Raw genomic sequence first — 27,361 nt, forward strand, 5'->3', positions numbered from 1 at the left:
ATTATAATGAAGGATGGTGCTGCATTGCAGAAGCACAGCATAACTGTAGATCAAATGTGTAATAAATCTTCATTGTGCACTCCCAATAACCTATAATCTTATAGTTTATTCTTATGGCCATGTAAAATTAAAAATACACTTAACCAAACCCAAATTTTTATTTTATTTATTTATTTATTTTGATTTTTTTGCATCAGTATCTATTGATATGTGTTTTTCCCCATTGTTTTAATATAATAAATGCTTCCTTTCTGTATTTTTTTTATTTATTTTTTTATGTTTAGTCCTGATGCTGTTATTCAGGCACTCTGGACACACTCAAGGTCAGTAATGTCATCATTCCTTCATATATTATCAAATCTCTGTTTTAAGAGGAAATACATATGGATATGTCTAAGAAAAATAACCTATTTCTAAAGGCCAATTCACACTGCATCGACAGACACAGACCAATGCAGACAATCACCAGATTAAAGCATGTAATATTTCACGACCCAGCAAATGGAAACTGAACATATTGAAACAAGCAAAGACCATCAACAGACACCAACAAGGATAACATGCTGATCCCTTAAAACATGACAAATGTCTGTTGCCATTGGTCTGTTTCTGTCAGTGCAGTTTGAATTATCCTTGAAACACCAAAGATTATTTCTGACATATCTGTCCACTCACACAGTGCAAAAAAAAAAAAAAACAACAACTAAAAACAGATTGCTTTGTTTGATTTTTAATCTATCAATATGTGCTTACATATTTGTTGACTCAGTGATAGCAAAACCTGTAGTGAAGGTGATGCCAGATCAGCGTGTGTTCAGAGGAGAGACAGTCACTCTCACATGTGACATACAGGGAGGAGGAAGAGACACTCAGTGGACATACAGCTGGTTTAAAGATGGTTTATTAATCCCAAACAGCACTGAGAGAGTCTACAACATCGCATCCAATGTGTCTGTTAGTGGTAATTACAGCTGTGAAGCAAAGAGATCAGAATTCAGTGCTGCCATTTCCCTGCATGTATCAGGTGAGTGTTCATATTCAACTGTTCTGTCAGGACCACTGTTGTCAAAGACGAGTGACAATTGACCCTTTGCTGGGAGTTTGACTGGCAAGCGATCTAACCAATCATAACGCAGAATCTGCCATTTTGTCCAACAAAGCAGTCAGGAGTTAGTTGATTAAAGGGAAAGTTCACCCAAAAATGAAAATCTGATGTTTATCTGCTTACCCCCAGCGCATCCAAGATGTAGGTGTCTTTGTTTCTTCAGTAGAACACAAATGATGATTTTTAACTCCGACCGTTGCCGTCTGTCAGTCAAATAATGCGAGTGAATGGGAACTCGAACAACAAGAGTCGAAAAAACTTGCATAGACAAATCCAAATTAAACCTTGTGGCCCATGACGACACATTGATGTCCTAAGACACGAAACGATTGGTTTGTGCGAGAAACCGAACAGTATTTATATTATTTTTTACCTTCAAAACACCACTATGTCCAACTGCGTTCAGCATTCACTTAGTGAGGTCTGATCGCGCTCTGACAATGGCAGTGATGTCTCGTGCTTATACTTCAATGAGTGCTAGACATTACTTCTGTTGATCAGACCTCACTAAGCGAATGCTGACATAGTGGTGTATTAGAGGTAAAAAATGATATAAATACTGTTCGGTTTCTCACACAAACCGATCATTTAGTGTCTTAAGTTAGGACATCAGTGTGTCGTCACGAGCCGCAGGGTTTAATTTGGATTTGTCTATGCAAGTCTTCTCGACTCTTATTGTTCGAGTTCCCATTCACTTGCATTATTTGACTGACAGACGGCAACGGTCGGAGTTAAAAATCATCATTTGTGTTCTACTGAAGAAACAAAGTCACCTACATCTTGGATGCGCTTGGGGTAAGCAGATAAACATCTTTACATTTTTGGGTGAACTATCCCTTTAACCTCAGTGGACTTGAACTTGAAAAATGGCATGTGATGTCTTTCTGCGTTTGAATCAATATTCAGTCTTATGTTCATTCATGTTTATTTGATGCTATAAATTAACTAATAGGAAGAGATGATTGGTTCACGAGCCGCTTGAGCTGATACGCTACAACAACACACATGAAAGAGCCACAAAAAGATTTTTATTGTTCGAATTTCTTAAATTACACTAAAATTGGAAAGCTGGGACTTTGTTTAATATCACAAGTAACCTGCTCTGTTTTATCTGTCGACGTGTTGTCAGTGTCTTCTTTGCTTCGCAATGTATTTTTCATTCTGTGTGGCATGACAGCACCATGGCTTGTCGGACAAAGCAACAGTTACTAAGTGGCATACAGTTTGGATTGACGGTATGTTTCTGTTCTGGGCGAGAAATCCCTCCACATCTATGCAGCCTAGCAGAGAGAGAGAGCAGCGATAACCCAGAACCAACATAAATGTATTGCAGATATCATTAATGTTCAGTAATTTAATGTACAGCATAATTTAAGAAAAATTAGTCTGATTCGAAGAGGAATATTAGAAGGCCAAGTCCTGACTGGTCAAGAGGAGGAGCCAGGGATGAAGGAGGGTAATTTGCTCCTGTGCAACACTATAAAGCTGCTCATATTACTAAATGGACCTTGTAAATAGGGATGCTGTGATAGGCATCACATGCCTATAGATTAGCTGAAAGTCAGCTGATGCAAGCTTGACCGAAATGACCTGCCAGAACTAATGCTACTCTTGATTTGAATGCTTATTTAAAATCTATATGTCATGGTTGGCTGCTAACAGGAAGTGTACGACAAAGGAGAGTTCAGGAATAAATCCACTTTAAGAAATCCACAGAGGCGAAATGTTGGAAAAGGCAAGAAGCATCCACATATGATAGACAACACCAGACAAAGAACACAGGGAACATTGGGCTTAAATAACAAGGAGAACTAATAAGATAATTAACTGAACAGGTGAACATAATCAAAAATCAGACACATAAGTAACTGGGTCACGGGGAAAAAAACACAGTGAAACACAGGAACTCTGACACTATATTTGTGGTTAACACTTTTCTTTTTTCTGTATCAGCCACATCTGTTCTTATAAGAGGAATGAACTGAAGCAATTCACTTTTAGTCATTATTCTGCTCAAATGCAGAACTGGATATGATGTTTTATTAAAGGACAGATACTGTGCAGTTATCACATATTCATTTCAGAATCTTTTCTTCTGTTCACAGATTTACCCACATCTAAACTGACTGTGACACCAGACAATCCTGTATTCACTGGAGAGACAGTCAATCTGATGTGTGGGATAGAGACTTACACAAACTGGACCTGGAGAAATTACCAGATAGATGGCTGGAGAGACTGGACAGCTGAATGGAGATATGAGTGGTATAAAGGCAGCAGATACAGTGTAATGTTAAACACATCTGAGCATTACACTGTAAACAGAGACACTCTCACTATCAGAGGAGCTAATGAGTCTGATCAGGATCAGTACTGGTGTAGAGGACAGAGAGATGGAAGACCAAACTCATCACAATCAAGCTCTGCTATTTATCTCTCTGTGAAGGGTGAGCTTAATTTCATTGACCTTCTAAACTCACTCTATGGCCCTGTTTCCACCTGGTAATAAGATGCATTTTGGTCGATCAGATCACAAGTGGATGATGCTAAATACAGGTGTAAACAGGGTCTAAAACATTGTTGCCCTGTCCAAATACCCACACTTGTGGTCTTGGCCACTTGAGAGTATACGTGTATGCGACAGGAAGTAAGTGCGCAAGACTAACCCATGTCTTAAAAATGTCCAAGTGCAGTGCCCTTAATGCACACTAAACACACACTATCTTGAATACCGCTTTGGAGCGATATTCGAGGCTAAGCGTATCCCATCATGCATTATGTTTGGGAACTCACATGCCCCGAAACCAAGGAAAACATTAGACTGTAAGTTAAATTAGTAATATATTATGGTAGTAAAATATTCAATTCAATTCACATTTATTTGTATAGCGCTTTTCACGATACATATCTTTTGCAAAGCAGCTTTACTGAGAATGCATGTCAGCATTACAATTTAGTGAATGCAGTTAGCTAATAATGTAATAATTTAGGCTATTTAATTTACAATCACTGTTAGCAGTTTAATTGAAGGTAGAAGCAATGAGTTCCTGGAAATAATGTATTACATATTAACAATAATTAGGATATATAGAAATTTGGGAATGTTCATGTTGACCCAGATATTGCGTCATCTGAAGTACTTGCAGGTAAAATATAAAGTGTTGCACATTTTATTGATGCAAAGATGAGTAGGCTATGTGTATTTTGTACACCATTTGCAACTGCTTTTTATCACTTAAAGAAGCACAATTTAAAAAATTGTGCCTGCTGTTAATTACGTAGTGACCACTGAACAGACATTTAGAAGTGTATTTTAAAATGCAAAGTAATGAAAATAATAATAATAAAAAAAAAAAAAAGCAGTAAACGCTTGATTTCCCATCGGGTAATCAAAAGTTCTTTACACACTTGCAGTCTTCACGCCCACTTGAACGCTAGACAAGTAGACTAGTAGACAAGTGGTCAAGTGCAAAGTCCGCAAGTGTGGGTATTTGGACAAGGCATTTGAGTTTGTCCACTTTCAACCACTTCCAGAGGAAGACCGGATTGTTTTCGTATAGTGTAGACGCTCACGTGGTCAAATGTGTATGTGTCCCCCTTGTCTACTTGTTATCTGATCGACCAAAACACATTTTAATACCAAGTGTAAACAGGGCCTACATGATCATTAAAGGGTTAGTTCACCCAAAAATGAAAATTCTGTCAATTATTACTCACCCTCGTGCCGTTTTACACCCGTAAGAACTTCGTTGATATTCAAAACACAAATTAAGATATTTTGGTTGAAATCCAATGACTCAGTGAGGCCTCCATAGCCAGCAATGACATTTCCTCTCTCAAGACCCATTAATGTACTAAAAACATATTTAAATCCGAACTGCGGATTCGACACACTGATTCATTATGCTCCGAAGCTTCCTGAAGCAGTATTTTGAAATCGGCCATCACTATATAAGTTGTTATTTTGTTTTGTTTTTTTGGTGCACCAAAAATATTCTTGTCGCTTTATAATATAAATATTGAACCACTGTACTCCCATGAACTGATTTAAATATGTTTTTAGTACCTTTATGGATCTTGAGAGAGGAAATGTCATTGCTCCCTATGCAGGCCTCACTGAGCCATCGGATTTCAACAAAAATATCTCAATTAGCGTTCCGAAGATTAACTAGGGTCCGAAGATTACCGTATTCGAATCCATTCAGCCAATCTCCGGGTCTAGCGGTACCACTTTTAGCATAGCTTAGCATAGTTCATTGAATCTGATTAGACCGTTAGCATCTCGCTCAAAAATGACCAAAGAGTTTTGATATTTTTCCTATTTAAAACTAGACTCTTCTGTAGTTACATCGTGTACTAAGACAAACCGAAAATGAAAAGTTGCGATTTTCTAGGCCGATATGGCTAGAAACTATACTCTCATTCTGGTGTAATAATCAAGGAACTTTGCTGCCGTACCATGGGTGCAGCAGTCGCAATGATATGATGCAGCGGCTGTGACCCCCTGCTTGCACAGGGAGCGTGCCTTATGGAGACATTTGTGAGAGACGCTGCGTAATATCATTGCATCTGCTGCACCCATGGTACGGTAGCAAAGTTCCTTGATTATTACGCCGGAATGAGAGTATAGTTATTAGCCATATTGGCCTAGAAAATCGCAACTTTTCATTTTCCGTCGGTCTTAGTACACAATGTAACAGAAGAGTCAAGTTTTAAATATGAAAAATATTGAAATTCTTTGGTCATTTTTGAGCGAGATGCTAACGGTCTAACCAGATTCAATGAACTATGTTAAGCTATGCTAAAAGTGGTACCGCCAGACCCGGAGATCGGCTGAATGGATTCGAAAACGGTAAAACTCAACTGTTTAACTCTAGGGGAGTTGAAAAATTAGCCTATTTTCAAAAAAAGTGGAGTGTTCCTTTAATCTGTAGTGAGTGTTCAGACAGAGGAGAGACCATCACTCTCCTCTCCATATCTCCTCTTTAACATCAGTGTTACACAAATACAGGAACTCTGATGATCAGATCATGTTTTCTGACTAGTTCACTGAAAGAGCTCTGTCTTCTTCTTGACAGATTCACCCACATCTACGCTGACTGTGTCACCAGACAGGCATGTTTACAATGGAGAGACAGTCAATCTGATGTGTGAGATAGAGACTTACAATAACTGGAGATGGAGAAATTACCAGACGTATGCTTGGGGACATGACTGGACATATGATTGGGGACATGACTGGACATATGATTGGGGACATGACTGGACACATGAGTGGAGATATGAGTGGTATAAAGGCAGCAGATACAGTGTAATGATACAGATGTCTGAGCATTACACTGTAAACGGAGACACTCTCACTATCAGAGGAGCTACTGAGTCTGATCAGGATCTGTACTGGTGTAGAGGACAAAGAGATGGAAGACCAAACTCATCACAATCAAGCTCTGCTCTTTATCTTTCAGTGAAGGGTGAGTTGAATATTATTCCGTCCCCCTAAACAGTGTTAGAATACTAAAGTGCACATTGCTTTATTTGAAAAGCAATAAACTCAATAAATTTCTCAATAAAAGCATTACATTTGTCTGTAAAAGTGCAGAGCTTTTGAAAGCTCCAGGGCTTTGATGAAAATTGAAGTTTATTTAGCAAAGTTTGGAAGGAGCACATTCAGGTAATCCAACAAACAGTGTGAGAAGAGGCCTGTGTATATATATAGCCGTCTCTCACTTCTGTCCAATGACAGTTTTGCAGCATCCCTCCACCACCCCAGCACCACACTTTTGGCTGGTTCCTATCTCAGTCAATGATGGGAAGAATACTCACAATACTTGTGCGTGTAAACTCCTGAACTACAGATTGTACTTCTGCATTTTTGTATTGCCGCCCACAGAAAATTGGATCAACAGAGGGTTATTAACAAAATAGTTATTGTATTGTCACTGGAAATTGTATACTTTGTAAACTCCTTAAACATGGTAAAATGGAACAGCCTATGGCAACAGCCTTCCTATCTGTATGCAGTGGCGTTTTACTTATGGGAATTGGGCAGAAGATGCTCCCCGTTCTTCTTCTTCCAAATTACCTCATGGAACGGCAGTTTCTTTCATTTTTTGCACTCCATTCACCTAAAACTCTTTTCTTTGTCATCCAGTTTGAAATGGAGACTGCAAACAAAGAGGTTTTTCAGATTTTCAATCACAGTGATTTCTCCATTATATTTATGATTCTTTGTAGCTTTTAGCCATTGCCTACAACATGCTGGATCCTTCACTGGAAACTGAACATAACTAACTCCTGTTAAACATATAGTCTTTGAATTCTTGAATCTGGAACAATGCAGGTTGGCACCATTGTGACTAAAAGTTTGCTATGAAGTATTTTCTAGTCAAGCAAGGTGATGATCAAGCCTATCCAATAGGAGCAAACTGGGAGTCCTCTCCACATCTCTCTTCTTTAACATCAGTGTTACACAATTACAGGAAATCAGATGATCAAATCATGTTTTCTGACTAGTTTAGTAAGAACTCTGCCGCCTTCTTTCTTTACAGATTCATCCACATCTTCAGTGACTGTGACACCAGGTTCCACTGCATTCACTGGAGAGTCAGCCAATCTGCCATGTGAGATAAAGTCTCATCACAGTCATCAAACCATGTTTTCAAAAATCTCCTTCAAATGGGGCCGTTGACACAGGATAGTATGTTCTTGTTTTCAAATCAATTAGACAAAGCAATAAAACTGAATACAGGGATCCCAAAATACATTTTAAAGTGAAAGTACTTTTTTAAAACAATCTTACAAGCACATGACACTATAAATGGAGCAGAGAGACATGACAGCTAAAGACATCTGACTGAAGCTTGTGAACACAGACCTGAGCAAACACGGATCATGTGTGAACGGCCCCTACACTTAAATGTCATTCTTTACTAACATTTTACATTTTTTATGGAATTGTCTTTTAATGTCTGTTTGCCTTTAGTCGAAATCTGACCGTCTTTGCCCAAATGTAGTTTTGCTTTGGTCAGATGATCTTGTCATCTTGTTAATGATTTTGAGTTCTTCATCTGCAGAGAGAGAGAGAGAGAGAGAGAATGCAGTTAATGAACCATCTACCAAATGTTAAAATTATACTTTACCCAACATATACACTAAAGTTTTCCAGTGTTAGTTCACCCAAAGATGTCAATTCTATCATCAGTTGTATTCCCTCATGTTGTTCCAAATGTGTATGACTTTATTTGTTCTGTAGAACAAAGAAAGATTTTTTTTTTTTTTTTTTTTTTCAATAATGTGCTGATCGTTCTTATAATGAATTGTTGTTATGAATAGAATTATCATGACATCATGAAGTCCAAATGACTGGTGTGCCCCTTGAGTTAAACAGTTGAGTTCTACCATTTTCGAATCCATTCAGCTGATCTCCAGGTCTGGCGGTACCACTTTTAGCATAGCTTAGCATAGTTCATTGAATCTGGTTAGACCAATAGCATCTTGCTCAAAAATGACAGCAGGTGCAATGATATTACGCAGCGTCTCTCACAAACATCTCCATGGTTGCAAGGCACGCTCCCTGTGCAAGCAGGGGGTCACAGGCACTGCCTAATATCATTGCGCCTGCTGCACCCATGGTACGGCAGCAAAGTTCCTTGATTATTACGCCAGAATGAGAGTACAGGTCCTAGCCATATCGGCTTAGAAAATCGCAACTTTTCATTTTCCGTCGGTCTTAGTACACAATGTAACTACAGAAGAGTCAAGTTTAAATAGGAAAATTATTGGAAAATTATGCTAACGGTCTAATCAGAATCAATGAACTATGCTAAGCTATGCTAAAAGTGGTACCGCCAGACCCGGAGATCGGCTGAATGGATTCGAAAACTGTAAAACTCAACTGTTTAATTTTAGGGGAGTTGGAAAATGAGCCTATTTTCAAAAAAAGTGGAGTGTTCCTTTAACAAAAATAGTTATTGTATTGTCACTGGAAATTGTATACTTTGTAAACTCCTTAAACATGGTCAAATGGAACAGCCTATGGCAACAGCCTTCCTATCTGTACGCGATGGCATTTTATTTCGGGGAATTGGGCAGAAGATGCTCCATTATTCTTCTTCCAAATTACCTCTAATTTTTTTACATTTTTTTGCACCTAAAACAGTTTTTGTTGTCATTCAGTTTGAAATGGAGACTGCGAACAAAGAGGTTTTTCAGATTTTCAATAACAGTGATCTCTCCATTATATTTATGATTCTTTGCAGCTTTTATTGCCTACAACTCGTTGGATCCTTCACTGGAAACTGAACATAACTAACTCCTGTTAAACATATACTCTTTGAATTCTTGAATCTGGAACAATGCAGGTTGGCACCATTGTGACAAAGTTTGAAGTATTGAAGAAGTATTTTCTAGTCAAGCAAGGTGGTGATCAAGCCTATCCAATAGGAGCAAACTGGGAGTCCTCTCCACATCTCTCCTTTTTAATATCAGTGTTACACAATTACAGGAAATCAGATGATCAGATCTTGTTTTCTGACTAGTTCAGTAAAATAACTCTGCCTTCTTCTTTCTTTACAGATTCATCCACATCTTCAGTGACTGTGACACCAGGTTCCACTGCATTCACTGGAGAGTCAGCCAGTCAGACATGTGAGATAAAGTCTCATCACAGTCATCAAACCACGTTTTGAAAAATCTCATTCATATGGGGCTGTTCACACAGGATAGTATGTTCTTGTGCTCAAATCAATTGGACAAAGCAGTGATCCCAAAATATATTTTAAAGTTAAAGTACTTTTTAAATTGTCAAACCATCTTACAAGTACAGCGCTCATGGCACTATAAATGGTGCAGATAAAGCAGAGAAACATGCCTAACAATGCCCCTTAGCTGTTATAAATTCACTGTAAACCACGGCTTCTTGGGGCTTATTGCTTTATTTATTAGCAAAGTAACAGAGTTTAAGACAAATTTGTAAGCACATAACACAAGACACAAAGAATTTATTGATTATTCTAACGCATAAACTGATATCTAACACAAACACACACACATTCACACAAGTTTGTAAAAGAAGGGAAGTAAGGAAAGAATGAGTTTTAACTAAATGATGAAATCACGTTTCTAGCAATCTAGCTGATCGATATTGCTTTGCAGGGTTATTAGACTTTACATCAATGCACAAGTTCAGCTAGAATCTGGAGGTACTTGCATTTGTCATTTGTGTCTTTAAATGGGGATTCCTTTGTCGGCATCCTTGACTTGGAGAAAGGTGTTTCCCTGGTTCTTTTGATTCGCTGCAGGTCTTTTTGGGTCCGGATTGATGTTGTGGGAAGCCAATCAGGTTCTGGTGTGCTGGCTCTCTTATGGCTGAAGTTTGAAGTTTTGAGGCAGGCACAGACTGCAGAGTCATTGATTAAACTTTGTGAAAAAACTTAACTGAGAACATGAGACTCTCAACAGAAAAGAAAGGATACTAAGTAAAAGAAAGGAAAGTGAGTGAGACGAGAGTAGTTGGATGGCTTGAATGAAGCTGCTTGTTCTTATTTTTCTTATCGTCTTGATCTGTCCTTGTCTTGTCTTCATCATCTGCTCATTGTTATTTTCCATTGTCTGTCTCATCTAAATTGTCTTTGTGTACTGAATATTTAAACTGAGGTGTTTGTCCAACCTCTTTGAGGAGTTCTGACCAATTAGGTATCATCTTTGTTTCAGAGGTGGCTTTTCTCCTCCCCTGATCCTAGATTAAATGTTATCTGTAGTCTCTTAACTTTCAGAGAGTACAGAGAGCACAGTTTAGACATGATTTCTCTAAAAATAATATGATACATTTTACACAGATTTCATTCAAGCCTAAATTTAAGTTATGAACAGAGATTTACACTTTTACCAAACAAGGCACACTTTGAATCCACCATTCAATAGTTATAACAATTACATGAATTGTGAGTGATCTGAGCATAATAGTCACAAGTATAGGTTTTAGATAGAATTATGCAGTTGAATGATGTTTGATTACAAGTCTGTTTAGAATTGTTTTTGGAACAATTTGATGCAGTTTATATATAAAAGAGTCCCATGTGGTGCTTTCTGTGGATTTCAGTTCTGTGTCACTCAGAGGTCAGAAGAAGGCCTGTTTTATCTCCCTGTCTCAGCTAAACAACCTCTGCCATTATCTTGTTGTGGCCCAAGTTGTGCTGTCTTTTCAACAGTTAGTTTTGGAGTTTATTGCCCCAAGTTGTTCTTCCTTAGCTAGGAAGCATGTGTGGCCATAAAGTACTTAGCTGGTGGTTTTGTAGACTGAATGAAGCCGCAAATGACAGATTCTCTGATTTTGGGTCCTGCGTGTTGATTTGGGATCTGGAGTGTTGAGTTGAGTTTTGTATGGAGTTTTGTTTGAACAAATCATCTGGAAGATTCATTTGTTTGGTTCATCCTCAATTCCTACATTACTCATATGTGTATTAATACAGAGAGACCAAAACCTGTAGTGAAGGTGAAGCCAGATCAGAGGAGAGAGAGTCACTCTCACATGTGACATATAGGGAGCAGGAAACATGCAGTGGACATACAGCTGGTTTAAAGACTGAAACCTTTTCTATCCATACACAACAACAAGAGTAGAGTTTAGTTTCACAGCTGATGTGTTTACAGTGGTTAATAATGATCTTTTAAAATCAATAATTGTAGCTCAACACGTTTCTTATCCCTGCATTGCAGTTTTGTCGTCTGCTACTTTAATGCTTTGAGCTCTTTAAAGACGGATGGATTCTGATTGGTTGTCAGTGTTTTTATCTTTCATTAAGCTAGGGAAAAAAAACACTCTATATATGGCAGTGACAGAAGCATATTTGCAATCATTATTTTTTAAACTTATGTTTTAAAGGTGCCTTAGAACTTTTTTTTTTAAAGATGTAATATAAGTCTAAGGTGTCCCCTGAATGTGTCTGTGAAGTTTCAGCTCAAAATACCCCATAGATTTTTTTTAATTCATTTTTTTTAACTGCCTATTTTGGGGCATAATTAGAAATGAGCCGATTCAGGGTGTGTGGCCCTTTAAATCTGGTGCCCCACGCCCCAAGAGCTCGCGCTTGCCTTAAACAACATAAAAAAAGTTCAAACAACTAATATAACCCTCAAAATGGATCTTTACAAAGTGTTCGTCATGCAGCATGTCTAATCGCGTAAGTACAGTGTTTATTTTGATGTTTACATTGATTCTGAATGAGTTTGAGGCTATATGCTCCATGCCTAACAGCTAATGCTACACTGTTGGAGAGATTTATAAAGAATGAAGTTGTGTTTATGCATTATACAGACTGCAAGTGTTTAAAAATGAAAATAGCGACGGCTCTTGTCTCCGTGAATACAGTAAGAAACGATGGTAACTTTAACCACATTTAACAGTACATTAGCAACATGCTAACGAAACATTTAGAAAGACAATTTACAAATATCACTAGAAATATCATGATATCAATGATCATGTCAGTTATTATTGCTCCATCTGCCATTTTTCGCTATTGTCCTTGCTTGTTTACCTAGTCTGTTGATTCAGCTCTGCACAGATCCAGACGTTAATACTGGCTGCCCTTGTCTAATGCCTTTCATAATGTTGGGAACATGGGCTGGCATATGCAAATATTGGGGCATACACCCCGACTGTTACGTAACAGTCGGTGTTATGTTGAGATTCGCCTGTTCTTCGGAGGTCTTTTAAACAAATGAGATTTATATAAGAAGGAGGAAACAATGGTGTTTGAGACTCACTGTGTGTCATTTCCATGTACTGAACTCTTGTTATTTAATTATGCCGAGGTAAATTCAATTTTTGAATCTAGGGCACCTTTAAACTTTCATTTGTTTTTATTAAATATTTATTACTGTGAACAAGAATTATATATTATTTTCCAATGCTAAATGTATAAATTAAAAAAGAAAGACTGATTAAACTTGCAGATCCTTGATGTATCAAATAAAAATAAAATAACCTGGTAAAATAAAACAAACATTGCTTTATATAAAAATAGTAATTTATAATTAAATTGCATATATAACAACCAGAGCAGGTTATTTTCAGAAAAGTTACTGACCCCAAAAGTTACCTCAGGTTTTATCCATTTACTTATCCCTAAACTTACCTGAGTCTGTCACATGACCTGTTAATACTCACCTGAACTTACCTGAGACTGAAACATTATTCTTTGACTACATTGAAAGCACTGATTTCCTTTTCCAAATCTATATTTTTGCTATTCTGTTTGTTGCCACTAGAGGGAGCAGAAAAAAAACATCCCTTTAAATTTAAAATAAATTACATAGTTTACTGTACAAAAAAGGAAAGAAAAGAAAATATGACCAATAACACCTATAAATTAACTCAACACTGAATCACTGTACACTTACAGATAACCCGCAGCCAATTCTGACTGTTCGTCCCCAGAGTTCAGTGTTCACTGGAGACACAGTTACTCTCAGCTGTGACATGGGACAGTCAACTGGATGGACATTTCTCTGGAGGAAAGACTCAAACCCTGAATCCACTGATGAAGCAACTAAAACGATAAGTTCTGTGAGAGTCTCTGATGGAGGAACATACCAGTGCAGAGCAGAGAGAGGAAAATACTACACAGAGCTCAGTGATACAATTAAGATAACAGTGAGAGGTAAGTTCTCTTTCACTTTGTGGATTTTTTAGTGAAAGCTAATTTTGAGTTTAAAATCATTCAAATATGAAGTGTGTTGTTTGCTCTTTTCACAGAGAGACCCAAACCTGTAGTGCGTGTTCAGCCTGATGGACGTGTGTTTAGAGGAGAGACGGTCACTTTCACATGTGACATACAGGAGACAGGAGTCTGGCAGTACAGCTGGTATAAAAATCAAGATTACAGCAGAGGACAAGACCAGATCTATTACAGCAGAGGACAAGACCAGAACTATAAAATCACAAATGTGGATTGGTCTCATGCTGGTGTGTACAGCTGTAGAGGAACCCAGACTAAAGCCCCACAGTACTCACAGTTCAGTGACGGAGTTACACTGACAGTATCAGGTGAGTGTGTTCATCATTTCATCACATCACTTTAACCCAAGGAGATTTATTAGATAACCTGGTAAATTTGAGTTTAGTTTGTTTCACCTATCAAAATCCCAGTCAGATTATGTTTAAGGTTGACAGAGAATACAAGGCTGATTAGGATCACAGATCTTTTCAGAGTATCATCTATATCCTCCAGACGTGTTCAGTTCATTTCAGTGATCTGCTGCTTTTTAGATTATCTGCAGATAAATGAAACTGTCAGTGTAGCAAACAAGCTTGGAGACTTGATCATTTGTCCTCAGTCAGACTGTGTTTTTGTGTTTCTTCTCAGATTTACCCACACCTACACTGACTGTGACTCCAGACAGATCTGTATTCACTGGAGAGAGAGTCAGTCTGAAGTGTGTGATAAACTCTGATCACAGTGACTGGAGATATGAGTGGAATAAAGACTACAGTGTGTTATGGACGTCTGAGCGTTACACTGTAAACAGAGACACTCTCAGTATTGTTGAAGCTGTTAAGTCTGATGAGGGTCAGTACACATGTAAAGGTCACATAGATGGAAGATCAGTTTCATCTAAACCAAGATCTGTTTCTCTCTCTGTGAAGGGTGAGTTGAACATCATTGTCCTCAAACTCTCTACATGATCATGATCACAACCAAGCAAGAGTCTTTCACTCTCAGATGTTTCATTCACACTGATGATAAAAACAGTTGTCACTCCTTTTTCGAGGGCTTGATTTTGTTTCATTAGTGGTTCTCACCTGTAAGGTAAAGCATCACTATTGTTCTCTTGAACGCTTATTATTGTTCTTCCACACAAAACTTCGGCTCGTAACTCGTCCCACACAGTTTGTCACAGACCAATGAATGAGGCGTCAAATTGTGCAGCTTATTGAGGAGAGGTGTGCTATATGTTTTATAAGCAATCTGGTGTACGGTTTTCACACAGCAGTAAAAAAGGGGGCAAAAAAGTCCCATAGACTTTGCATTGTTACAAACATTGACGGGTCATCGATCAGAGCAAGGATTTCAAAATTGCCCAACAGACACACTATGGTGAAGGGGCAGCCCATGAAACAGGGATTGTGCATTCTTGTTTTTCCTACTATGGTAAATTACATAGGAATTTTATATTGAACATAACTCTGGATCACAGTGTCAAAGAGGCATGGGGTTTGGTTTATATCATTCATACTGACAAGCAGCCATTGGAGTATCACCACTGGCAGCTGCTAAACCACTCCCTAGCAACCAAACAGACTACCCTAGCAACCATCTAGCAATACTGAATCTCTGCATCTGAACATCGTATAGAGATAGAGGTCAGCTCTTTTAACTCATCCTAGCAAACATGACTTAATACACATACATAATACACATGCTTGCAGTGAATAGCCACATGCTAATAACCATTAGCAAAGTGTTAAAGCATGCTAATAACATGCTAAGAACTTTATAAAACTCCATAGTAACCAACTGTGACAAATAGCAACTGCATAGCAGCACCCTAGCAACCACCAAAGATACCCTAGCCATGCCCTAGCAACCAACAAGAACACCTCAGCAACCGCCTAGCAACACCCCAAATACCTTAGCAACTGCATAGCAACCACTTAGCAACACCATAGCAACTACATATACATTTAGTCATTTAGCAGATGCTTTTTTCCAAAGCGACTTAGAAATTAGAATAGTAGAAGCAATCAAATCAACATGAGTACAACAGTATGTAAGTGCTGTGTCAAGTCACAGTTTAATCAGTAAAGTGCTCATAGCAAGGATTTTTTTTTTTTTTTAAATACACAAATAGATGGAAAAATAAAAGAAATCAAAGAAAAGAAAGATAAATAAAAAGTAAGTGCTATTATTACTGGGACAAGTGTTGACGAAAAAGATATGTCTTTAGCAGTTTTTTGAAAATGGCTAAGGACTCAGCTGCTCGCAAGCTTCTGGAGGGCGCATAAGTCTGAAGTAGTGAGTTTAGGCATAGTGGTGCAGAGCCAGTGGTTTTTCTGTAGGCAAACATCAGAGCCTTGAATTGGATGCGAGCAGCTATTGGCAGCCAATGCAAACTGATGAAGAGAGGTGTGACATGCGCTCTCTTCGGTTTGTTAAAGACCAGTCTTGCTGCAGCATTCTGGATCAGTTGTAGAGGCTTGACAGTGCATGCTGGAAGGCCAGCCAAGAGAGCATTACAATAGTCCAGTCTGGATAGGACAAGAGCTTGGACAAGAATTTGTGTGGAATGCTCCGATAGGAAGGATCTAATCTTCCTAATGTTGTACAAGGGTACAAGGCAAATCTGCAGGACTGGGCCGTTGCAACAATATGATCTGTGAAGCTTGATCATCGATCACCACTCCAAGGTTCCTGGCTGTCCTGGAAGCAGTAATGGTTGATGACCCAAGTTGAATTGAAAGGTTATGAAGTGTTGGGTTGGCACTGACCACAAGCAGTTCTGTTTTTGCAAGGTTGAGTTGAAGGTAGTGGTCTTTCATCCATGCAGAAATGGCTGTCAGGCAGGCTGCGATGCGACCAGCAACCGTCAGATCATCTGGTTGGAATCAGAGGTAGAGGTGTGTGTCATCGGCATAACAGTGATAGGAAAAACCATGTTCCTGAATGACAGATCCTAGTGATGACATGTAGATGGAGAAGAGAAGTGGTCCATGCATGGAGCCCTGAGGTACCCCAGTAGCAAGATGATGTGACTTGGAAACCTCACCTCTCCAAGATACCCTGAAGTACCTATCTGAGAGGTAAGACTTGAACCACTGGAGTGCGGTTCCTGAGATGCCCTTCCACATGAGTGTTGACAGGAGGATCTGGTGGTTAACTGTGTCAAAGGCAGCAGACAGCAAGATGAGTACTGATGATTTTGAAGTTGCTTGTGCCAGTTTCAGGGCTCAACTACCCAGAACATCCTAGCAACCGCCTAGCAACACCATAGCAACCATCCAGAACACCCTAGCAGCAACTCAGAATACCTTAGCAACCACCTAGCAACATCCAAGCACCCATCCAGGATACCCTAGCAACAGCCTAGCAGCACCCTAGCAACCATCCATGCCACCCAAGCAACTGAGCGCTGAGTTTTGCCATGGCAAGCACTGCTCACATTTTCTTCAGGAAATGTACACATCTAGTCCTCTCTGTTCTTGTGGAGCAAAACAGAATGAAACTGAATGCAGATCTGAAAAAGCATTTTAAAGCTGAAGTATTTTTACTTGAAGTGTGAACTTCAAAACAGTGCTGATAAAATAAAGAAACATGATTTAACAGAAAAAGACGTCTGTCTGATGCATGTGAACACAGACCTGAGGAACAGCTAAAAATACTTCTGTGTTAATGGCTAATAATTACACTTCAGTTCCATCTATTCAGTAACATTAAAGGTTTTTTGTTGTTGTTGTTTTATTATTTCCATAAAAATATTTTTGTATTTAATTACTTAATTGCTGTTTGAACTTACTGGAAATCTGTGAGTCTTTATACAAATGCAGCTGTGATTTTGATTATAAGAAGATCATGTCATTGTTTTGTACCAGATTATGATTTACAGTTCATCAAACATTAGAATTAAGATTTATTTTATCCGACACTCACACCAAAGTTTTAACATTAGCTCAATGCCTGAAAATTAAAATACTGTCATTGCTTAATCACCATCATGTTGTTCAAAATCTATATGCCTTTCTTCCTTATACAAAACAATGTTTTTAATAATGCACTGATCGCTGTTATAATGAATGACATGATGAACTTTCAGAGTTCAAAAAGGACACAAAAGCACCATAAATGTATCATAAAAAAAAGTCTTATGATTTTATATGATTGAAGTCAATAAAAAGAAGACTAAGAAGAGTATTTTAGTCTGCATCATCATGACATCACAGCACAATCAGACTTGTCTTTCTGACCAGCATGAATCTGAGATGATCACGAGTGACTAGTTCTGAGTACAACCTAAACATTACTGTCCAGAGACAAACGCGCTTTACAAACAAAACGTAAAACCTCTGTTTACTGACAGTTTAGTCATCTCTGATCACTAATGTTATGAAAAAACAAATAAATAAACCGAACAATTCACAGAAAAGTACCTGTCAAAACTCTGTGCTTTGTAAGTGACCCAGAGAAAGACATTAAAACTCAGATCATTTTTCTGAGTACAGCGGAAAATAAACTCTCAGAAGAAATCACTCATCAAAAACAAAGGAACAGATGAACAAGTCATTACCTTTACTAGTAGAAATATAGTGAATTTATTCAGAATCTACAAGATTTTCGTTACAGTTAAACCATGACACATACATGTAGACTGGATATGAATATCAATGTTTTTAATTCGTTATATTAATAATTGCAAACATTTCATTTAATCAACACAAACTACAAGCAAACTAGATCTTAAAATAATGAATCTCAATTTAAAGTCCCCGTGAACCGGAAGTTGCAAACGACTTTTCTCCAGTGTTGTGACGTATTTCCAAGTGAAACGGAATATTGAATAGAGGGCAGAGTTTTATTTTAGCGCTCCTCCTCTCCATCTCTCACTCATAGCCGACTAACGATTGGAGAGGAGTGGTCAACCCAAGCCGTCAAACTGACGTATTCAGAGAAGGAACGCCATTCCAGCTTGGAAGTAACTTTTCAGATTTTGATTAAAGATTACCATGACAAACAATTATTTTCTGTGTATTAACTTGCACAGATTAATTAACCACAAGATTAGTAATATGCACTAACAAAGTAAACAGGGTCAATTTTGATTTCATGCCCACTTTAAATAGATCTGTGTAATGCTGTAAAATCCTTGTTTCAACACTTACTCTCTTTTGTCTCTTTTTCAACTGTTGCACACAAATGCTCAATGATTTGTCAAACACAGGTTAACTCTGACTCTTGAGGACCTGAATCTGTTCTTGTTCTCCTGCAGGTCTAAAACCAAAGCCTGAACTCACATCAGATCTTGCAGGAGCTGCACTGACAGGAAACACAGTGACTTTGACCTGTCGCATGGATCCGTCCACTGGATACTGGGACTTTTACTGGTACAAACACACACTGAACCCTGAGACAGAGAAGACAGAAACAAACTCCTACAGACTGAAGATTGATTCAGTGTCTGATGGAGGCCATTACTGGTGTAGAGCTGGAAGAGGGAAACCAGTCTATTACACAAACTACAGTGATGCACTGTGGGTCAATGTTACAGGCGAGAGAGAACATGTGATTCAACATACAGATCAGAGACAATACAGAACTTCTAAAACTTTAAATAAATGTAATAATCTGTGTTTGCACAGAGAGTCCTAAAGCTGTGCTGACGGTACGACCTGATGAACGAGTGTTCAGAGGAGAAACAGTCACTCTCAGATGTGATATAAAGTGGGAAGGAGACACTGAGTGGACATACAGATGGGAAAGAAAGGGAACCAACAACCAATATACAAACACTGTCAACCAAACCTCAACACAAGAGTTGAATATCAGCAGTGTTGATCGCTTTCACAGTGGTAAATACACCTGTACAGGACTGATAAACACTCAGATCTCTCAGCGCAGTGATGCTGTTACACTGACTGTATCAGGTGAGTTTGTGTTTGTTGTGATCAGCTTCTCCATCAGTTTCTTTATGGCTCTGTAACTCATGATGTTTTGTTCAGCTGAAGCTCGGGCAGCAGTGCGAGTGTCTCCACAGCCGTGGCTGACTGAAGGAGAATCAGTGACTCTGATCTGTGAGGCTCCTTCAGGCTCCTCTACAGGCTGGACATTCAGCTGGTTCAGAGATCATGATCTTCTGTCAGACAGCAGCAGAGGAGCTGGAGGATCTTACACTCTCAGTCCTGCTGCTCTACAGCACACAGGAGTTTATACGTGCAGAGCAGAGAGAGGACGACCAGCCTATTACACACACAACAGCAGCACACAGCCACTGTGGGTCAGTGGTGAGTCAAAACATCTTTCAACATTCATTTGATCTATCAGTCAACAATCATCTGAACATGTTCTCATGACAGCTAGTCATGAATGTCCAGTGACCAGATACCTAGAAAATTAAAGGATTACTTCACCCAAAAAATGAAACTTCTGTCATTAATTACTCACCTTCATGTTGTTCCAAACCTGTAAGTCCTTCATTCATCTTCGGTACACAAATTAGGATATTTTTCGATGAAATCCGAGAGGTTTTTTTTTTTTTTAGCTCCCATAGAAAGCAACTAAATTACCACATTCAAGGTCCAGAAAAGTAGTAAAGACATTGTTAAAATATAGTCATCGTGAGTACCGTGGTTTAACCTTAATGTGACAAGAATACTTTTTGTACGTTTTTTGTTGTTTGTAGCACCAGCAACAGCTCAATTTATATTGTATTTTTTTCTTCACCAAATTTTTCATAATCTTTGGACCAGAAGCAAATAAATTTTTGATATTGAAAACTTTTTTTGCTGTAATGCATAAATTAATTTGACATTAAATGTAACATACTACTATTCAAAAATTATTTAATTATTTTTGAAAGAAATTAATATTTTTATACAGCAAGGATGCATTAAATTGATCAAAAGTGACCGTAACTACATTTATAATGTTACAAAAGATTTCTGTCTCTAATAAATGTGTTTTTTAACTTTCTATTCATCAATAGAATCCTGAAAAAAATGTATCACAGTTTCCACAAAAATATGAAGCAGCACAGCTGTTTTCATGAGTGATAATACTGAGAAATGTTTCTTGAGCAGCAAATCAGCATATTAGAATGATTACTGAAGGATCATGTGACACTAAATACTGGAGTAATGATACTAAAATTCAGCTTTGATCACATGAATAAATTACATTTTAAAATATAATACAACAGACATTTTAATTGAAATATTTCAGAATATGATTTTACTGTATTTTTGTTCAAATAATATGCAGCCTTAGTGAACAATATCTTTTAAAAGAGTAAAAAAAGTTTTAAACGTTTCTCTGCTTTGTGGGAAAAAAAAAAAAGAAAATATCAGAATTATTGCATAAACACATTAATGAATTCTTAAAAATGAGTTTTCAAATCGTAAACTGATTGTTCTAAATATTCATTTAATATTTGTGTCCCTGTAAGTGGATCTCAAATGACAAAAACTGAATTAACTCTCTGTCTCAGGTGTTTCTTCTTCAGTGTCTCTGGTCATCAATCCCAGCAGAAGTCAACACTTCTCATCTCACTCTCTCTCTCTGAGCTGTGAGGATCAGAGTAACTCTGCTGGATGGACAGTGAGAAGATACACAGACAAAGACACAAAAACTTGTTCAAATCAAACAGGATCTCCATGTGTAATCGAGTCTCTCAGCACATCTGACACTGGAGTGTACTGGTGTCAGTCTGAGTCTGGAGAGAAACGTCATCCTCGAAACATCAGTGTACATAGTGAGTCCTGTTTTCTAATCAATAACTGCACTCATTCTAAACTAAATTCTAATTACAAAGTCCGCACACATTTTTCACAATTTTTTATGCTAGTAGTTAACATTAAAATTTGAAACCATTTCACATTTTGGCAACATGATGGCTAATGAGTGTGAATTGGTACAGTCTCATTTGTACATTTTCATATGATCATCTTGCGCCCCACTGATGGTTAGGTTTAGAGGATGACCATGCTTGCTTTTTTCTAAAAATCAAAACATGCACGTTTCCATAAAAACATTGTTTAAATTAATACAAAATCATCACCTTGTAAAATAGTTGCGTTTTCTCATGAGATCGGGTTAGACTACACAAGACTAAAACAGGAGGCATAAAGTAGAATTCAATTCATAATATCAGTATTTTGAGTATAAATTGTTTTGCTTTATTCTCACTATTTACATTAAGCACACATGTTTTGTGTTTGTAGATGGTGAAGTGATTCTGGTGAGTTCTGTTGATCCTGTGATTGTGGGAGAGACTCTGACTCTACACTGTTTACATCGATTAAACTCTCCGATCTTCCGTGCTGATTTCTATAAAGACGGATCACTGGTCCAGAATCAGACGACAGGAGAGATGAACATCACTACTGTCTCGAAGTCACATGAGGGTTTCTACTACTGTAAAACAGAGAGAGGACAGTCACTCCACAGCTGGATCTCAGTCAGAGGTGAGAGTCTCTGCAGTCTGTAACTGTGAGATGATTTAATTTGATTCATGAGCATCTGATGAGATTCGCCACACTATTATTATATACAAGTCTCTGGATCTTATTTCTGCTGGAGAAAAATCAATTATTGGCATCAGTGTTTATTGTTTCAAATAAACTCACATGAACAAAAGTATCTATCAAATCAAATCATAAAAAATAAACTAAATACTGTGCTGTTTTTGTAATCAGTTACAAGTGAAATCTTCAAGACCAAATAACCAACATCCTAGTTAAATGACATTCCTACCAGAATGTGACTGCCCATAGATTAAAGGGGGACTCAGTAATATTTCAAATACACTGTTTGGAAGTTAGTCATGCCGAGACCAACAACAGAAGTTTAACCAATCAGCATTAGGGGGCGTATGATGGTCGAAGAGAGAGAATGAGCAAGAGGGAGATTTGAAAATAAGAAAAAAAAAACTGCAGAATGAGAAGTGGGACACAATATAAAACAGCTCAAAAGAATATCACTGGAATGAAGGTTTATGCCTGGGCAAGCTCTTTAGTACCCGGTTTATATTAGAAAAGCTTTCCAACACTGATGAGAGCTAAGTGGGAAGGCCTGAAAACAGACGCAGAGGCTGTTTTGATCCCTCTCATGTGAGTAACACTGGGTTTTTATTGTCTGGAGCTGCTGTGCTGTTTGCGACTAACAATGAACACTTTGTATTTACTCTTGTATACTGTATGTTCATTTTTTGTGGGTCCGTGTCGTTCATTCATCAACTGCGCTTTATTTTTTATGAATCATTTTGTTACACGTCAGCTGTGATAAACAGACATCCACTTGCATTGCATGTGTAACAGCGGCCAGATAGTAAGAGTTGTGCAGATAAACCACTGCGCACTGATGAATGTTAGAGAATGTGGCGTTTAGCGTCATTGATAGTGCATTCGCCTTACAAGCCAGCAGCGATCGGAGCAGGGTGATTAGGATTGTCTGATTCTGAGTTTTGGAGGCGGAGCAATGAAGAGAGCGGTGGGTTTGTTTGGGTTCATTTCAAATATCAACAATGTCCAACAGTGTAGTTCAAATACTACTTACAGCACCTTTTAAATGTTTGTTTGTTTTTGTTTTTTTTTTTTTTTTTTTGCTGTTGTTTTTTTTGTTGTTGTTTGTTTGTTTGTTTTTTTTCCATTTGAAATCTGCAAGGAAGGAATCTAAGGCCTGGTTTCTCAGACAGGGCTTAGCCTAAGCCAGGATTAGGCCTTAGTTCAATTAGGGCAGGGGTTCCCAAACACATTCCTGGAGCCTCCCCAACACTGCATGTTTTCCATGTCTCCTTAATCAAACACACCTGATTCACATTATCAGCTCATTAGTCGAGACTCCCAAGAAATGGGTGTGTCAGACAAAGGAGACATGCAAAATGTGCAGTGTTGGGGAGGCTCCAGGAATCTTGAGACAAAACAATGCATCTTGAGACAAAACAATGGCAATGACATATTTTAAGGTCTGTCAGTACATCTTACTTTCAGTTCAAACAGCTCAATCATGCATTTTAGTCTAGGATATAGCTTAAGCCTTGTCTGTGAAATGGGGGGTACCTTCTTGGGGGTGAGGAGGAGTTTTATTATATAAACATTAAAATAAATCAATCACAGGTTTAATATACTAAAGTGCCATAACAGTCTCGATTTTAAGAATTCTGGCCTACATTTCATCCCTAAGCCTTGTTTGCTCATTAAGGACTTGGATGAGAATTAATGTTTTGATTAAAGCATATAAACAATAATGTTGATGTATAATGAACAGTGTTGGGGAAAGTTACTTTTAAAAGTAATGCATTACAATAATGCTAAAAAAGTAACTAATTGCATTACTTAGTTACTTTTTATGAAAAGTAATGTTACATTACTTTAGTGTTACTTTTTCTCACCTGGGCTGGGCTTGCTTCTTTGTTAATAACAACAAGAAAAGTTCTATTTTTGGCAAATGTTAAGGCCCTTTCACACCAAAAGTTAAATATATAAGCCTCAGGCTGAAGGAATTGCATATTTACACCTGTACAGTAGAGGGTGCAGCTCAAACAAACCTTTTAGCTGCCATTTTGGATTAAAGAAGAATATAATACAGGAGAAGAACGTCCAACACTCTTATTTCTAAATCTAAAGTCATTTTTGCTTATTAGTATGGTTGAATTAGATCATTGAAGGTCAGCATCAAAGACATTGAGTGAGATTAAATACATAAAGTATATTTGTGTAATTTACGTTTGCGTAAAATTCTGAGATTGCATTTCACTGTTTTTATTAACTTTGAGGAATACTGAATGTTTTCGTGCAAGTGAGATGAGTAAATGCATGTTCACATTTAGTCTAGAACTACGATAACCATCATTAACCATTCACACAGTGCACACAACACTTCTGCACTTTATTTTTCTCAACATGGCGATAGGAGAGCTGTCAGTCAATAAACGTGAATAAGAAACTTACATATTTTGTAAATTGAAAAAGTAATGCGTTACTTTACTAGTTACTTGAAAAAGTAATCTGATTACTTAACTCGAGTTACTTGTAATGCGTTAAACCCATCACTGACAATGAAGTAATCAAAATAATAGACATATATAAAAGTAATCGAAAGCAAGTTTAAGTTAGTAGAAAAAAATCTATTAATCTCTAGTGGGCCTTTAATACAGAGCAATGTTGCTCAATAATGTGCTTGTGTTTCTCTTTTTCAGTGTCACGTTCAGGTCAGATTTCTGTCTTCAAAATCCTCAGTTTTCTTCTGGCAGCATGTCCGTATCTGGTAGCGACAGTTGTGCTGCTTTACAAATGTTACAGAGCGAAAGGTAAAACTTCTGTCTGTTTTCTCTCTCTCTCTCTCTCTCGCTCGCTGTCTTTTTCTGAGTTGGAAATAAATGTTTTTATGTGTATTTCATAGTTCCATCTGCTGAAGACCAAAGTCAGTATGCCGTAACAGAGGAAGGAAGGAACTTCAATCTGATATTAACGGTTTAAAAGATTCAGAATATTCATTTGACATACTTTTATTTCTGTCAGCATATTTGATTTTCCTTATATCATTTGTCATTAAGCTTGAGAAATATTTTAGTGTCTGCTTTTATTTGGTACATGTTATTGTTATTATTTAGATCTGTCATAACCTTAAAAGAACAAGCTTCAATGATTTAATCATGTCTTTGTGATGTTTGTTCTTCCAATAATGAAGGCTTGACAATGATTCTTTTCTTCAGTTTTATTGATTTTGGTTACCAGTTGCCCGTTCCATTTTGCTTGAGTAATTTGTAAACATACAGACCAAAGTTTTGTTCTGTATCAAATGTTCTGTGTAAATAAATTGAAATTAATGTGTATATGCCAGTAAGTGTGAAATAAATGTCTTTGTCTCACATTTGTAAACCATCATCTAAGCCTAAAACAATGTCTTAATGAAAGTTGTTCTTGAAAGTTTTGTTTAGTGCCACAAAACTCACTGTTAAAATTGTATAGGCCTGTATACATTCGACAGCAATTTTATATTAGACCTTAGTATGAAAAATGTTCTTTAAAATGACTGATGAGATTTCAGCACAGAGATGTTTCTACTCACAAACATGATTAAGTTCAAAATTTTCAGTAAAGATGTCATAAATGTCTTAATTCATTTAATGTGAGGAACACCAGGTACTTTTACTGTTAAACTGTCAAAGAGACTTCCAACAGCAACAGTGGTAGTTAATATAAAATATTCAAAGGAATCCTTTCCACCATAGAACTACACAAGTTTGGCTGTAAAGAGGGCCCTCAAATACTTCAAATTAAGAAAAACATTTGTGAATGTGCTCACACAAACTTGCAAGTCTTTGATGTTTGTTTTATGGTTTCCTGGCTGGTCCAGTCAGTCGGTTTCTAAATAAAGCTACAAAAGGGGGCTTTAGAGTTGTCTTAATCTGTTTTTAGGAGAACGAGGTTCTCTTTAAATGTATCAGCAGGCATCGTCTCCTGTTTGTGATTACATAGTAAAAATTCAGTGCTGAATAAAGTACAATTTTACATTAAAAATAAATGTTTTAGAAGTATACCTCTTACATAAAACATAGTTTAGAATCTTTAGAATATCTGCAGCTTCAGCAAAACACGACAAATTGTTTTTTTTAGCTCTTTTTAAAGACAATGTGGGTGGCTCTTAAAAGAGCCTTTGGGTTCGCTGATCAGATTAGATACCGCTTTACTTTGAGCTGGTGTATTTGGTCACAGCCTTTGTGCCCTCAGACACGGCGTGTTTGGCCAGCTCACCGGGCAGCAGCAGACGCACGGCGGTCTGGATCTCTCTCGATGTGATGGTGGAACGCTTGTTGTAGTGAGCGAGACGAGACGCTTCACCGGCGATGCGCTCGAAGATGTCGTTGACGAAAGAGTTCATGATTCCCATCGCCTTGGAAGAGATTCCGGTGTCGGGATGAACCTGCTTCAGGACTTTGTACACATAGATAGCATAGCTCTCCTTCCTTGATCTCTTGCGCTTCTTTCCACTCTTCCCGGCGGTTTTAGTGACAGCCTTCTTCGAGCCCTTCTTTGGGGCGGACTTCGCGGGTTCAGGCATGATGTTTCGCTCAAAGACACAAACAACAATAAAACTGTAGTGCCAGAGGCGGGTTTTTATACACTTGCCCTATGCTAATTTCAGGAGATGTGTGATTGTGAGTGGACCGACCCACAGAATGATTTCATTGGCCACATTAAACGTTGCTTGACTTCTTGGCGAGCCAATCAGAATATTTAAAATGTAAACCACGCCCATCGATAACAACTATCCACCACATCAACTCCATTCCTTTGTTTCATTTCCCTGCATTTTTCAAAGTGAAATATTGTAAATAATTTCATGACTACACAGCTGAGGATTCTGTATTATTTTAACGTTTATTTAAAAGCAAAAAGTGATTACTTCATGTAAAAACCACGAATTCACTATAATATTAGATTATACTGCATACAATAAACATTGAAAGTTACAAAACCGCACAAACAAATGCTCAAGACTCCGTATTAAACGCATTGAATCACATAGAAACTCGTTCTTTATGTGA

General features: G+C 37.7%; 2 protein-coding genes across 3 annotated transcripts; one reads left to right on the forward strand and one right to left on the reverse strand.

Moving 5' to 3' along the window:
* The first annotated feature begins 274 nt into the window (after positions 1 to 274).
* On the forward strand, positions 275 to 25,652 carry LOC125265342 (Fc receptor-like protein 5). The gene is made up of 16 exons (XM_048185483.1): positions 275 to 323; positions 770 to 1,024; positions 3,211 to 3,552; positions 6,184 to 6,576; positions 7,654 to 7,725; positions 9,680 to 9,751; positions 13,510 to 13,767; positions 13,863 to 14,153; positions 14,473 to 14,754; positions 19,088 to 19,366; positions 19,458 to 19,742; positions 19,818 to 20,099; positions 21,302 to 21,565; positions 22,035 to 22,277; positions 25,010 to 25,120; positions 25,213 to 25,652. Exons 1-16 carry the CDS (start codon positions 290 to 292, stop codon positions 25,287 to 25,289), a joined length of 3,540 nt encoding a protein of 1,179 aa, XP_048041440.1. The 5' UTR covers positions 275 to 289; the 3' UTR covers positions 25,290 to 25,652.
* On the reverse strand, positions 21,221 to 27,327 carry LOC125265351 (histone H2B-like). 2 transcript variants are annotated; one of them, XM_048185493.1, is made up of 2 exons: positions 26,568 to 27,327; positions 21,221 to 22,227 (listed from the first exon to the last, which is right to left on the reverse strand). In XM_048185493.1, exons 1-2 carry the CDS (start codon positions 26,872 to 26,874, stop codon positions 22,208 to 22,210), a joined length of 327 nt encoding a protein of 108 aa, XP_048041450.1. In that variant the 5' UTR covers positions 26,875 to 27,327; the 3' UTR covers positions 21,221 to 22,207. The 2 variants fall into 2 exon arrangements, with proteins under 2 accessions (XP_048041450.1, XP_048041449.1); XM_048185492.1 differs by lacking the exon at positions 21,221 to 22,227 and having other exon boundaries at positions 26,439 to 27,327.
* Between the last annotated feature and the right edge of the window lie 34 nt (positions 27,328 to 27,361).

The sequence above is a fragment of the Megalobrama amblycephala genome, linkage group LG3 (assembly GCF_018812025.1).
Source record: "Megalobrama amblycephala isolate DHTTF-2021 linkage group LG3, ASM1881202v1, whole genome shotgun sequence".
NCBI classification, from domain to species: domain Eukaryota; kingdom Metazoa; phylum Chordata; class Actinopteri; order Cypriniformes; family Xenocyprididae; genus Megalobrama; species Megalobrama amblycephala.